Source organism: Pelodiscus sinensis, chromosome 28, assembly GCF_049634645.1.
Source record: "Pelodiscus sinensis isolate JC-2024 chromosome 28, ASM4963464v1, whole genome shotgun sequence".
Lineage (NCBI taxonomy): Eukaryota > Metazoa > Chordata > Testudines > Trionychidae > Pelodiscus > Pelodiscus sinensis.
Window position 1 is genome coordinate 9,202,402 of NC_134738.1, and position 15,485 is coordinate 9,217,886.

The 15,485-nt window shown below is 41.4% G+C and overlaps 1 protein-coding gene across 2 annotated transcripts in view; it reads left to right on the plus strand.

Annotated features, from left to right (window-relative positions):
- The window catches only part of EBF2 (EBF transcription factor 2), a 213,612-nt gene extending 206,844 nt beyond the window's left edge, over positions 1-6,768 (plus strand). Inside the window, exon 17 of one of the 2 annotated variants that reach the window (XM_006114184.4) lies at positions 2,462-6,768. In XM_006114184.4, coding sequence (XP_006114246.1) covers positions 2,462-2,493 — 32 coding nt within the window. In that variant the 3' untranslated portion in view covers positions 2,494-6,768. The remainder of the gene's footprint in view (positions 1-2,461) is intronic. The other variant, XM_014569061.3, reaches the window with a different exon arrangement.
- Positions 6,769-15,485: the final 8,717 nt, after the last annotated feature.

The following is a 15,485-nucleotide window of genomic DNA, read 5'->3' on the forward strand; positions in this document are numbered from 1 at the left end:
GTTTTCTGGTGCCTGTTTCAAGCTGTGGCATGGACCATCCTCTTTAGTCCAGCACTCTCAGGATCTGACCCGTGCCGAACCAGAGAATTTGCCAAACCAGAGGAGGTCAGTTCTGTCTAGCAGCATTACCAGCACTGCCACTGCTTCCTGGGCTCTTAGAAGACATTTAGGAGTCAATTAGAGCTAAATAACAGGACAGAATACTGAGAGTTGGACTGGTGGCTGTAAACCAACTTTATAGGACCATGGGAAACTTGGTCATACCCATGGTAAGTGGACATCCTGCAAACTAAAATCATGCTGGACCACAGATGTTGCTGGACCAGAGAATGCTGGATTAGAGAGATTCAACCTGTATTACCTCATCCACCTAATCTTTCTAATATCCTGGGACCAAGATGGCTACATTAGCACTACAAATCAGGAATTCTTTGGCCTTTTTTTAAAAGAGACTCAGCATGGACAATTAATCTAGACTGGTCAGTTTCACTCTCTCTTTCTGGCTCCGTGCCCTAAAATTGCAGGGTAGATTTATTCCTCATCATCATTTCTGAATACAAAAAAACATTTATTTGCACATCATGCTAAATGATCCTAATGGTGGGCCTAGATCCAGCTGCTTAAAATCAACATCGCTCCACAAAAATCAGAGGCTTATCCCCGATGTTTGCAGTTTATTTTAACACAAACATAAGGGTGAAATGTAAGGCTCTGGAAAGATGGGACTTTAAGTACATGCAGAATCTCACTGATTTCAGTGGGCATAAATCTTTGTGGGATTAAGGCTTTACACTGCAAGAAGGCCCCTTGGAAAATACAACCCATTGGCTTTTGTTTTAAATATATATAAACAAAACAAACCTTGCCCAGTGATGCCTTTGGGAACAGGACCAATTCCTGGCAGCTTAAACTGCTCCAGTTGTCCGTTAGGAAAGATACAGCTGCAATTAAAGCTGGTGAGAGTGACTAGTAAATAATTCACATGTGTCCAGTGTTCTGGGAGCATGCCCGGTAACGACAGCAATTGAAACAAAGGGGGTAAACCGAACAAAGGAAAGGCTGGTGTATGACTTCTACTGAAGCTAAGTGAATACAATCCCTTGCTCACTCTCAGATGAATTGGGAATTGGCCCAGATCCTGTACGTGTTTAGGGTCTACCGCCCATTTGCTGCCATGTTACCGCTGCTTGGTCACAGCCAAATCACTTCTATATGTGTAACATGGAAAGAAAGATGGATGACCTTCCACTCCATTGGCCAATATGCTTGCATAAGCCTCATCATCTGACTAGGCACCCTTAAAAGGAGCTCTTTTTGAAAAAGTAAACCATGTGCACAGCACTAATTCAAAATGAGTCATTAACAAGGTCAAAGCTGGAGAATTCACTGTCGGCCTCACTAGGACTTACGTGAAAGCAGAGCCTGCTAGGAGGTCTGATTCCCGTTGGGAAGGGATCCAAGCAGGGCTGGCCACTCTGCCATGTCTGCTCACCCTGGGACCCGGTGGCCGTGGTCTGTTTTGACATCAGAGCCTACGTTTTGAGTTGTGCTTCGACCATGTAGGCGGCCCAACCTGAGACACCCTAAAGGGGGCCAATTTTCAGGGAATTCTGAGCACCCCCCTCCATGAAAATTGGGCCCTGAGAAAGGATCTCACGAAGGCCACCAACTCCCTTCATTCAGCCAACAGAACATAAGTGGGGAAGAACCCTGGGAGGCGTTTATTCTAGAGGAGTGGCTCATTCGTCACTTTTGGCAAGCTGAGCGGGAAAACAGATGCTAGATCTTCTTTTCTAGCTGCTAACTGGCACTAAAAGAAGCAGAAAGTTTTGGAGGGGAGGTGCACCTTAGTCCCGCCTCGTCTCTGCCTATGACGCATAATAATCAAGTCCCCCGTGGGGTGTAATACTTTGGTCTAATTTCAGTTCTTCGGTTTAGTGCAGGGCCGCTGACAGGGGCAGTAAAGGGAGCAATTGCCCTGGGGCTCAGTGATTCAAAAGAGCCTGGAGCGCTGGCCCTTTAAATCACCGCCAGATACTGTGCTCCGAGTGGCTTTGAGGGAGACGGGGGAGAGGGAGGTGTGCTGCAGCCCAGGGGGCGCTAAAGGTTGGCTGCCCTTGGTCCCGCCACTTCTGGGAGCACAGACCTGCTCCCTCCTCTCCCCCATTGCCCAAGAGCACAACAAGACTTTCAGTTCCTCTGGTTTAGTGTATGGGTGTTGATGGCCTGTGATTCACAGGAGGGTCAGGCATGATGATCTGGTCATCCCTTCTGGCCTTCAACTCTACGATGACTAGCTTGCCTAGTCGTGCTTTTCCACCGATAGTTGCCATGAGGATACTCGATCACATGTGGGAGAGGAAGTGACTCACGTGTCTATGTCTCTATTGAAGGGTGGCTCACAATTCTGCATTGATAAAACAGCTGCCAAAGTTTCAACCTTGTCAATCTTCATTTTCAGCCATGACTGGTCTTGTCGTTCCCCCGATGTAAAAGAAGAGGATATTTTGCTCTTTTTGTTTCGTTTTTCATTTTTCTTTTACAGCACAAAACTACTTATTGTGATGGACCACTAAAAAGAAAAAAAAAGAAGCACTACGAGCTCTTTTTTGGGGGAAAGCCACACCCAGAAAAAAAAGGAACAATTGTTACAAATTGGACAAGATAGGAGTCTGGATCTTTTACTTGTTCCATGTTTCTTATGTAGCCATGTCAACTCCTAAAACATTGCAAACAAAGAGTTAGCCAAGCCAGGCTGGACAGCAGTTGGCATGATGGGGTCAGAAACGCAAGGTCTTTTTTGATGGACACGAAACCTTCCTAACGTTTGTAAAATATTAAAAAGAAAAAATTGGCAAATGATTCAAGCTCGCTATTTTGGATACTATTTGTTTTACTTTGTAGGGGAAAAAAAGTTGAAGTTTCTATTTTCTATGGAGTCTTTCAAATACCAATTTAGTTTATGCAGAAAAACAAACAAACAACAAAACAGGGTACCAGCATGGAAGAATTTCTAGGACAAATTGACATGAATGATGGAACTTTGATGTATGTGTGTGTTTATCTATAGTTTAACCTCTTTAAAAATGTAAGATGTTTTACAATTATTTAAATAAACTTGTAACTTATTGTATGTAGAGGTAGCAATTAAGACCATTTTTGGACTTTTTCCTCCGGTTGTACAATGAAGAAAAAATGATGCAAAAATGTAGTGACAACTTTAAGAGACGTACGATTATTGCTGCCGTAGGCCTTCACTTCTCTCCTTAGCCCCCTATTGAACCATGTGCAAGGATGTATAGGATTCTTTCCAATTAACGCATCACAAATTTTTACACACACTACTATATATATATATATATATCAATCAGTAGTTAATGTAAGAATTTTATCCGCAGCTTTTTCCTCTCCATCTTTTGCTTCAGTTAAAATTTTAAGGTACTGGTATAAGGTGGCTAGTTTCAAAGACCCTATTGGCAAATGAATGGCTTCTAAGTGTTTGAACAAATCAGATTTTTTAGGTGAAAATGAGTTTATTTTTTGAAATTCTCCTATGAACAGGAGGGGGATCGAAACGGTTCTCTCATAGTTTTCCATGATACTATGGCAGACGTACAAAAATACGATTATATTTTATATTAAGGGTGCATTCATAAAGGGGTATGTAACAGTAATAATTAATAATCCCCCCTAACTGTGATACAGCACTTTTCATCAGTAAGTCAGAAAATGCTTCAAAGTCTTTAATGTAGTTCATTAATTAGGATCTTTGAGTAAATGGCCATTCAATTGTTGTGGAATCCACTGACCTTCTTTTTTTAACTAGAACTAGTTTTAATCAAACAATCCTTAGCATTTTTAATGAACACCACAAATTTGTTTGGTTCAAATTTTTTGGAATTTCAATGAAGAAACCAACTTGATTCACTTTCCATGTTCTGTTTCCAAATCACATGGGGAAGGGAAACACACATAAGTTAACATTTGTTGGTTTCCTGATGAAAACAGTCATGAAAATGGCCATTTTGTGGAAGTGCTGCTTTTCACAGAAAATGTTTCAAGCAGCTCTAAGCATCCTTAATGCACGCCGCTTAGGGTTGTGACATTCCTGTAACATTACTAATTTATTTTGCTATTTATAAATGCATCCTTAAGATAACGTGACAGCCAAAATTTGATTTGCCCATTCACCAAGGAGACTCATCATTAGTTTATTCTGTGATCATTTCAGGTGAGCAAAGCAACATTGGGCTGGGGTGGTAGGCATTCTTGACACTTTGGTTGTGCTGAGCTAATGTGTATTTCTGTTTGGGGAGTGGATTAAAAATAGGCTATAAAGCCTCAAATCTAGCTCAGGTTATTAGGAACTGAAAGCTACTGTGTGTCCTGACTTCATAGATCTTAGTCTAGTCTCTAGTGGACAGGTGTTTTAATCTTGAACCGTCATCGTAGGACCATATGCTTAAAAAAACAGACACCAGGGCAACTTTATTCATGTAAATAATTCCAGTGAAGTCAATGGGATAGATTAGTTATGTCCCGATCCTGCACTGTACTGCACCAGGGCTGATCCACCAGGCGGTTCTATCCTTATAGAGTGTAGAGCAGTATCAGGCGCGCATGACAAAATTTACTGAACGTGCCTAAGAGTTTGCAGGATCTGGCTCTTACTTAGCACGCAGCTCGGCAGAGAGGCCAGGTAAACTCAAATGATCCCTGTGGGACAGAACTCGGAACCAGAAGAGGGAGATGCTGGGGCTGTTTGATAGATGATTTGTGAGGTGCCTTTTCACTGGCATGAAATCCACCTTGAAAAGGTTTTTTATTTTCTTTTAAAATCAATGCCCCCATTTAAAGAGCAGCACAACTGGCAATTAAATGCACCCTCCAGGAGAGAATAGGTCGGGCCTATTTGGTGTTTAAGGAGCAGCATCAGGAATATGGAGCTAACCAAAGTCTTGCAGTTGGACTAGATACAGTGTCTGAATTCCAGAGAAGGTAAAATAAAGTTATGTGATTGTAAGGATGAATGCCTCTGCAGATCCTTGTGTGCCGCTCTCTCCATCTGGGAGTGAACTCTTCATGAAACTGAATGATCTGCAGAAGGTGAAAGGACCTTATGTGGTAAGGAGTCTGGAGGAAAAGCATGAACTATCGTAAATTCACTCATTCACCCTCAGTCTGACTAGCCTGGTGACTGTTATCTAGCACAAACAATCTAATCATTGTATACTCAGAGATATCAATATCACAATGAGACTAGAAGATTGATGTTTGAGGCTTCCTTGTGTACACCGAAAATATGCATTGAGGGCTATAAGGACCGAAGTCAAAAGTCCTATTGACTTCAATGAATCCCTGCCTTGCCAAAAGACGGATGAAACTCACCCGGGGTATTTTTCACCCCTCACTGTCCATCCGTCATTCAGGGCCTCTCCCAAAAATGCTGAAGTCCATCAAGTGCATAAATGTGCATGTCCCTGTTTTCACTTCTCCAATAATTCTCATTGGTTACCCTCAAATATTGCCAATTGTCTGCTATCAAAAGGAGACTGTGGCAGTCTTAAAACTTCTGTGCACCATGAAAATCCTGGATATGGATTTCTAGACAGTATGCTGAGCAGTAGCTGCTTGCTAGTTGGTGCTATTGAAATTTTTTAATTAAAAAAAGTATTAAAAAGTTTATATTTTTCAAAAATTTTCATTGGAAACAAGTCATGAAAATACTAGCCTGCAAATTATTCAAAATGTCCTTTTATTGATCAGTCATCTTAGACATATTGAAAAAAAATACTGCCTCCTCTAAAAATGAAAAAAAAGATTAAATTCTCAGAAAGTTCAGAGAAAAAGAAAATCAGACCATTTAAAACAAATGCTTCTGAAATTTTCAAAATTCATGTGGTATTTAAAGACATTATTTTCATGAACTCTATTTGCTAGTCATTCTCTCTACTTGGAAAGTCAGGTGTCCAATTTAGACCTAAGGAAAACGTCCCTGAAAGACTCTCTCAAGTACCTTGAGAAAGAGACCTATAAATGTAGCTGCCCACAAAGTGAACAAAAAGGACATCTTAGCTTGATTTGAGCTGTCTAAAAGTAATGAAATTAACATGACAATGATTTAGAATATGAATTTTGCTCATGCATGGAAAGTGTCTTGTTCAACTTGTTGGTAGCTTCATGTGGAAAAACGTGTAAATAAAAAACAACCACGAAACAAGGACTTTGGCAGTGGCAAAAATAAAAAAAATGTGTAAATTTGTGTGTAAGGATTTTTTTTTAAAAAAAGGAAACTAATCAGTCCTTTTTCTAGTCATTGCTGTTTAAGAATTCTCTATCAAGTTTCCTTTTCTTTTGACACTAGAAAGACATGTGTTGCGATAGGTAGTTACAAATTTTATCATAACTTTCAAAGAGTATGTTTTATTTCATTATTTATCTTGTTATAGCATCTTTATTCTCCCTATTTCTTTGCACATTTTCAATATGCATGGTTTTTAAAGACCGTTCTCTCCCTTTTGTAAAATAATTTCTCCCAATTGTATAGTTCATTTATTTTGGGTTTTTTTTTTTTTTTGCTTTGTCAGTTATTATATACGGTATGAAGTTGCTATGCACAGAGCTTTTTGTAAAGATAGCTTTTTTTGTTTACTGTTTTTAATGGTCCTACTTATTGAAGAATATCTTGTTTGTAAAATGAATATGTCTACTTCAGTTTTAAACTTTAAATTATCCTAACAAAAAAAATAAAATTTTTGTACTGTAAAAAGAATGGCCTGAAATTTCTGAAGCTCGAAATAGGCTTTATTGTGTATTTCTTCTGTTCTTGATGGATCTAGGTAGGTACTTTAGGGCAGCAAGAGGCTTATTTTGAACAGCAGGTGCAATTGACTGTTACATCAGGTTACCAATGACTGTGGGAAATTTGCCACCACATGAAATCTTTAGATCAACACTAGATGTTTTTTCTTACAGAAAGGTTCAACCTCAAGTTTTTAGGAGAGATGCAGTAATATTTGGTAGACCACAATACATGATAATAATGACCACTTCTAGCCTCCACATTTATTGGTATGGTCTTAAAAAGGGAGGTTTTATTTCATTTTATTGGTGGAAGGGGGTCAAACTTCAAAATGTTCAAATATTTGACTAGTCCTAGAACTCTACAAATGAAAACTCATTTTCAGGTAGCCAGATAGTGTTTTAATGATTATTTATTAAAGCACAGATTTCAATTAGAGGTATACAGGGTTTTTATTTGTCTTTTTGAGCTGGCAAGCAGCAAGACATAGACTACAGCTGATCAGCTAAGGAAAAATATGAACGTTTTTCCATTAAAAATATAAGTGTTGAGTCCGGTTTGATGTAACTTATGGGTCATATTATTTTACATGACCCATAGTCATGTGGGCTAGCTACTGTCTCTAGACAGAAATCTGAGCAAGAGTTATAACATCAACAGCCATAGTCCAGAAGGCATTGTGACTCAGACTTTAAGTCGCTAGTCTCTCCTGCTTCATTATGCACATAGTAATTTGCTGCTGGCTTATATTAATAATAAATGACCAGACTCTCTGTACCAGCTCAGCTGTAATGACCAGCAAGTGAGTCGAAGCAAAGAACACCCTTGGCCCAAAATATTCCCATTCACCTGCTCCTATGAGGGAGTAAGCAGACACTTTCTTACCTTTATGCTTCTGGAGCCAACCCATATAGGTAGCTAGAATTGGAAAAAAAAATGCTGGTTGTTTCTTGTGAGACATTTTGAAAAAGGAAATTTGAAGGGAGGAAGGTCTTTTGAAACTTGTTCCAAGTCCTCTCTCCTCTCCGAACTCACAAAAAAAAAAAAAAATCTGAGGATGGCACAACATTTACTTTCGAAAAAAAATTAGGCTTGCAAAAACTGAACATTGTTTAGTGTTTTTGTCAAACCAGACTCAGACTGGTTTGAGTGAATTCTTTTGCAAACATTTTCACGCAGGCGAAGAAAAAGCCATTTCCCCCAGACAGACTTTTGGCACAAGTTTGTTGACAAGCTCTAATGCTTCACTTCAAGACAGAATCTGGCACTGAGTGAGTGTTCAGACATCTCAGTGAAAGTGTTGCAACCTCTCAAAGTGTCATCCACAAACTGACAGCGGAAAAACGCATTTTTCAATCTTCATCTCTTCCAGTCATTCATTCAGGGAGCAGAAAGAATAGCCATGCAACCTTGTTAACAAACCACACAGCGCTAACAGTCAAAGTGAAGAATCCATCAACTTGTCCTGATTCGACCTACCGCAGTTTACACCAATTGAGGATTGGATCCAGATTATTTAAGATTAGGCTGGGCACTTTTTTTTAATAGGCTGCTGTGATTTGATAGTAAGCAAAGACTTCTAGAGATATAATTACACATTTAGGGTACGTCTACACTACAACACTATTTCGAAATAACTAGCTCTATTCCAAAATAACTTAGTCCACATCTACACAGCAAGCTGTTATTTAGAAATAGTGTCAAAATACTGTCAAGATGGAGGACTTCTTTCTCTGACTCCTATAACCCTCATTGTACGAGGAATAAGGAAAGTCGGAGGAGGAGTGCTCTGTTTTTAAATAAGTGCTGTGTTAGATGCTCCCTATTTCAAAATAAACTACACAATTGACATAGCTCAATTTGTGTAGCTTATTTCGAGTTAGGCCCTGCAGTGTAGACACACCCTTAGTGTGAAAGGGAATCCTATTCCACACCAGTGACCTCGTTTTTATATGCAAAGGGAGAAGAGCTCATTGTGATGGTACAAAAAGCGCTGAGATTCATTACACTGTGCTACCAATTTGTAACCTCTTTGGAGAAATTTTTAATATACAAGCACACTGTGTGGTTGTGATATGTTATCCGACTGACCCTTAGAAACTCCTCATCTGAGTCAGAGCAAATGCCAGACAAAACATTGGGGGCAAGGGGAGAAATGCTTAGAAAACTTACGGCTAGTCAATTTTAGAAAAATGATCAACTCTTGACTTCAGTGTTACACACACACAAATGTTATGTTTGGTTAAACACATATGAATTTAGCCATGCAGAAGAGGATATGTGAGCGCGCACTCTGTTTTGTAAAGCTCAGTCAACCCTAGAAAATAATCTGCCACTGATCTTGGTTTGGCTTTTGTCGTTTCTTAAGTGGGTTCAGAACAACACACAGTTAGGTGCCTCATCTCAAAAGCAGGACTGACAAGCATTTCATGACCCCGGCTGCAAAAGACAAAACTGCCTTCAAAAACAGGACCAGCTCACGCAGATTCCTCTTCCTGCCACACACTCAACACACTGCAGCAAACACAATCTTCCCTCAGCACGTGCCCTGATGGAGTCAACCACAAGGGGCACCAGACCCAACGAGTTGCACCAAGTCAAATGATTCTGTCTCACTTTTGTGGCTGTGGGAAGGATGTGGCTCCTTCCCACCATGGTCAAAATTATGTTGTGCTGAGTCCTTTGGTCTTTCAATGCCCCTCCCACTCGACTCATTGCTATATTTAGCAGCGATTCCCTCGGCGTGCAAATGGTTCCTTGATCGACGGTGTCCAGGTATGTCCCCTAAATGCATTTCCTCTATCATGCATTATTGCTGGGATTTTCAAAGGTGCTTCAGGAAGTCAGGTGTCCAACACCGAGACGCCTCGTTCCCTTAACCTCTTGGAAGTTCAAGCCTTACCCAGCCCCCTTCGATCCCACTTTGCCTCATAACCCTTGACCTTTAGCTCACGTTCAATGTTAAACCAACGTCTTGGAACACACAGGCAGCCTATAAAGAACTGGCCAGTTGTGTTTCTTTCCCAGCGCAACCCTGCATCCGCTATCTATGTTTTATAGTAAGCTGTTTGCACTGGGGGCCTGGGTTTCTTATATGACTGCAACATCATGCATAGGGTGCTATGTCTGAAATCTTCCCCCTAACATAACTGAGGAGACTATTTTGAAAAGCTTAGCCTTCCCCCACAATGTGAACATAAAGTGGCTTTTCACCACTTTTTCCAAATTATATACTACCCTGCGGTTCTCTGCATCATTAAAGGGATCTCACGGCATTTTACAAATGCATTTATCAACCCTGAGGACACAGCAAGGAAACACGATTTAATGGGCAGGCCTCCTAAATTCTAGTCCAGAGCCCCTGAGTTCTATACCCCACTCTGCTACTGGCCTGCTGTGTGACCTTAGGCAAGTCACTTACTCCCTCTGGGCCTCTCTCTGCTCTTTCACCCTTTGTCTGTCTTATCTGTGTAGACTTCAGGGCATAGTCTGTCTCTCCATATGCACCTGTACAGCTTCTAGCACAGCAAGGTCCTGTCCTCTGCTGTTACCTCTAGGAAAAAACGAGGCCTACACAGAGATTAAGTGACTTGTCTACATTGGTTAAGAGGGACAGTGGCAGGAAGACAACCAGGAGTCCTGACTGAAAGTCTTCTGCTCCGAACCTTGGCCAGCTCTCCCGCCTGGCTGAAGTTTTCTCTGTGAAAAATAAGATGGGCTCCTATTTCAAAATTGGGCTCAAGATCAGTATCATGTTTGTGTTTTGTACAGCACCAAGCACACTGACACTTCCCTGATGATTGTAATTGTAGTGCTCTATGCTGTGCAAGAGATACTGTTGAGAACTGTTGGCTGGTACTTGGTCCAAGAGGGGAAAGCCAGGATCCGTCTCTTTACCTTGTACATCTCTGAAATACTTCCCACAAGAAAGGCCCAGTGAAAACTAAATTCTATCAAACACTGACCAACCCTGACCCACCTCCTTACAGGTTGTGTTTAGGCATTTGTTTGGTTGGAACTTGAATTCCACTTTAATACACAGTGAAACAGTAGCTTCTCTTTCAGCCACTTATGCCAGGCAACTAGGGAATTGATGGAGCAGTTAAAATATTTATCTCAATGACAACACGCAGCTGCTGAGGTGCCAAGATCTGAGGCTCTAATCACACCAGGTTACATAAGTAGGAATGTCTCATTAACTCTGCTTGCGGGACTGGATTAACCAGACAGCTGGTGGCCATACAAGAGGGTGCAGACAGAGCAGCCATGAAACAGAGACAATGTCTAACAAACATCAACATCGACAAGGGGAAGTGGGTAATCCTAAACTTCCTCCTCCGAAACAGACTGCACCAAAATACTGTTCCACAGAGGCAATCCAAGGATGGTGTCTGTCTTATCAGGTTTCTTGGTTCGCTCTGTGTTTCTGCTAAACAATCAATCCTTCATAATAAATCTCAGCCCCTTGCATAACACAAAAAACAGCCAACCTTGGTCCCAGTATCAATCATGATCCATTGTTGGTTCCTTTTCTGATGTCAATATATAGGTTGGCAGGGCTGCTTCATTTCTGATTTCTATTTAATGTACTTACTAATCTGTTACAATTTATAGCACAGTTAGTAGGTGAATTTGTCACACACTCTTATGTTTATGAATATTATCTCTGATCAATGCAACCCCCCTCGGGCACAAGCAGCTGGATTGTTTTTGGATGCTGTTCCAACCTAACCAGTAAATTGTGCATGATCCACGGCTGTGGGACAGAAACATGCAGCTATGTACATTATGTGGCTAGGAAGAAAATGTCGAGCAACAAGGTTCACTAGCGTAGGCAGAGTTCCAAAAGTTGGATTGCTGGCAAAAGTCAAAACCCACAAGAGCTGGAAGTCAATGACAGGCTGAAGAGAGGCTCAAACATCCAATGTCCTCAAAGTTCAAACTTGAAAAGCAAAAACTATTTCCCTTAATAACTGGACTACACAATGGCAGAAGGTTCGAATGAAATTAACACGTGTGCATCTGAAATACACTGGCATTGGCCTTGGTTCTGTAACATTAAAGTCCATAGGAGCTTTGCTATTGACATCAGTGAATACACAATCAAAGCTTAGTGCATGCAGTCACATGGAAAGCTGGGAAATAGAATTTCTGTTCTCTTGGAAAGACCAGCATTTAAAAAGCTTAATTCAAATCGGAATGCAAAGCTGGACTTTTAAAATGAAACTTCCAAACATTCTCAGGTTGGAACTCTTGCCACCTGTTTGAGTTGATAATGTTGATCTGGGTAATTTTGATATGGTAATACATTCCAGGTCAGCTGTATGATTTCAGTTCTGTCCATTTTGACTTTTCATGTTACATTTACATAGATTGGGGTGGGCAATAAAATGGTGATTGTTCACCAGGGCTGCTGTTACCTGCAGCTCCACCGGTACGGGCAATTACTGCTCCCATTGGACGGGAACAGAGATCTGCGGGCAATAGGAGCTATGGTCACCAGACCTGTGGAGGTGCAGGTAAATATGGTGGTGTGGGAGTCCACCAGGGGCTAACCCTGGCAGGCCAATATTTGCCCACCCCACATGTAGATAGTGTTTATATAGTCCAAATTAAATCAATCCAAATGATAAATTAAAAAAAAAAACCTTTCTACAAACAAAATGGAGGAGTTGTTTAAAAATTTTCCTGTCAGAATCAACACATTCCCAAGAAAAGTGTCTATTTCTATTAAATTCCTTTTTTCGATAGAAAACCGTCATTTTTTTTATTCAGCTCTAGTCATGTGCTTTTCTAGTGACCATCAGCGCCTGCTACGTCCTCAAGTTTTAAGGCCAAAAAGGACTACTGTAAATTAATCTGGTTAGATCTCGTGTAACACACGGGACCTTGAGTCTCTCTCATCTGAAGATGTGCTACTTTCTTTAACTCAACTGGTAGGGGGTTGGGTTTTCCAGGGGAAAAGGTTCTAGTATTGCTCCCACAGACAGCCTTTGGAGCTGTATGCACACCGTTGACACCATATCTTTATCTACCTTAAAATCTCTGCCCACATTATTTCCGAGGTAGTGAAAGGAAGAGTGAGGGGATGAGTAAATAAAAGTGCGAGAGACTTTGCCTCTGGTGAATAATACTATCCCTGTCTTTGCTTACCAGCTGAAACTTCTAAAAGACACAGGCCACATCCTAGGTAGGTGTCAATCTGAGGCAATAGAACGACACTGATTTATACCAGCTGAGGGGTGAACCACACAATTACGTTCCCCATTGGCTTGCAAGCGAAACACACAGCTATAAAACACAAGAAAAAAAACAGAGAACTTTTGAGATTATTTTAGCTGTTGCTTTCAGATCCTGCTCAAGCTAGTGCAAGGTTACTCAATTTTTTTTTAATAAAGTAACCCTTTTTCAAAACAAAAAAATTATAAGTACCCCCCAGTACCTACAGTTTTCAGACACACAATTTTTTTTCTACCATTGCAACACATTTGTTTAAACAACTTAATTGTAGCCGGGCGGGTGATGAAATTTTTGAGTGTAAAAAGTACAAAAATAATAAAGTGCTGTAAAACTTAAAACAAAAATTAATTTTTTTCCAAATTTCAGTTGTGGTGACGTACCCCCCAGACTTTTCTCGAGTACCCCAAGGGTACTCGTACCACCGGTTGAGAAACACCGAGCTAGTGCATTGCCCAGGAGCACAAAGATCACTCGCGTTAGTACCTACAATGCAACAGGGCCTACCAGCCTCAAGAAGCCGTTCCGAAACATAACAGAAGCATATTTTCACGCAGACACGTTATAACTATAATAGCCCGGTTTCTCGTTTAAACAAAGGCTCTTTTACACCACTCTGGCCAGGTGAAACATCCTTTTATGGTCTGGGGCAAAGTAATGTCGGCCTTTGTGTAGGTCCTGTAACGTTGCCAACTCCATGGTTCTAATGCAAGTTCTTGTAAGTTGTATAAATCCTCAGTTCTTGGAGGCATGTGATTCTCAGCTTTCATTTACACACATAATTAGCTTTCTGCCTTACTTGGCTGCAGAGAAAAGCTTGAAAAAATGAGTCAAGTGAACTCTAAAGTTCGAAAACCCAGAAGGAAAATACATTTCTTAAAAAACAAAAGACAGGACTATGCAGCACTTTAAAGACTAACAAGATGTTTTATTAGGTGATGAGCTTTCGTGGGCCAGACCCACTTCCTCAGATCACATTTCTTAAGAGATCTTCAGAATTTTAAACCAGGGTGGGCAATAATTTTTGATGGGGGATGGGGGGGGAGCTACTTCCAGATTTTGGAATGTGGTTGAGGACCGCACTCTTCCATGATATTAATGGAGGAATTCCGGGGCCGGGGATGGAGGTTGGGTACAGAAGGGAGCTTGAGGTAAGGCATTGGGGTGCAGGAGGGAGTATGGGGTCTAGGAGCGAGTTTGGGTGATGGAGGCAGATATGACCTAGGGCAGGGGACGGGGATGCAGGAGTTTGGGATGTGACCTAGGATATGAGGGGATTGTGCTCTAGGGCAGAAGATTGGAGTGCCAGATCTGGGAGGGGGTATGAGTGCAGGAGGGGGCAGAGTGTTTAGGTATGTGGAGGGGGGGGGGCAGAGGGTTGAGGAAGGGAGGGGCTGGGGTGCCAGAGGCACGGTCTGCCTGGGAGGCGCTTACCAGCAGAAACCTGAGACAGACTGTCTGCTGCAGGCTGCTCCACCAGCTCCGCTCCAGGCATGAGAGATAGGAGGAGGGGAAGAGAAGGGAGGGAGAAGGCTTCCTACCCTGCCCCTGAGCCCAGCAAAAATTCTCAGCTCCTATTGGCTGGTAACTGGGAGATTGGCCAATGGGAGCTAAGAGATTTTGCTGGGGGGCGGGAACAGCATAAGAAGTCTCCCTCTCCCCTCCCCAGTGGTCCAGAATGGAGAACAGCTGGCTTTTTAAAGGGTGAGCTGTTCTCTGCCTAAGGCAGGGGTGTCCAAACTTTTTTCAAAGAGGGCCAGATTTGATGAAGTGAACATGCGTGAGGGCCGACCATTTTGCCTGACATTCTTTGAACCATTAAAATTAAATGCAAATTAACTATTTTATGCAAAGTTTATTGCAAATGACATACTTTTCATTTCGTCACATGGATGACAAATCTAAACAGGTGTTAAATCACTCTGCCTTTCATATCTGAAGGCCAGATGAAAAAAAAAATCCAGGAAGCTGAAATATATGTTAGGAACATTGTAAAGTACATTACATATTATTGGTAATAAAGGCTGTCTGTCAACTTTTAAGTTCAAAAAATATGAACAGGAACATAACACCAAGTATACATGTTGTGTCCAAATATATTTCTAACTGATTTAGACCAACTGACTTTAACTGAGATTTTACAATGTATTCATCTCAATACATATGGATTCGTCGGGGGCCATAAAAGATAGATATTGCCAAATTACCTGGGGGGCCGTATTAAACCGGAACACGGGCCGCAATTGGCCCGCGGGCTGGACTTTGGACATGCCTGGCCTAAGGGCTCCAGCAAGCCAGCCGTGGGTTGGATCTGGTGGCTTGGCAGGCCAGATTCGGCCCACTGGCAGCCTCTTGCCCACGCCTGTTTTAAACTAATCTAATGATTTTCTGAGGATTCACTCGTAATTTTTTTTTAATCAGTCAGGCCCACACAATCTAAGATATA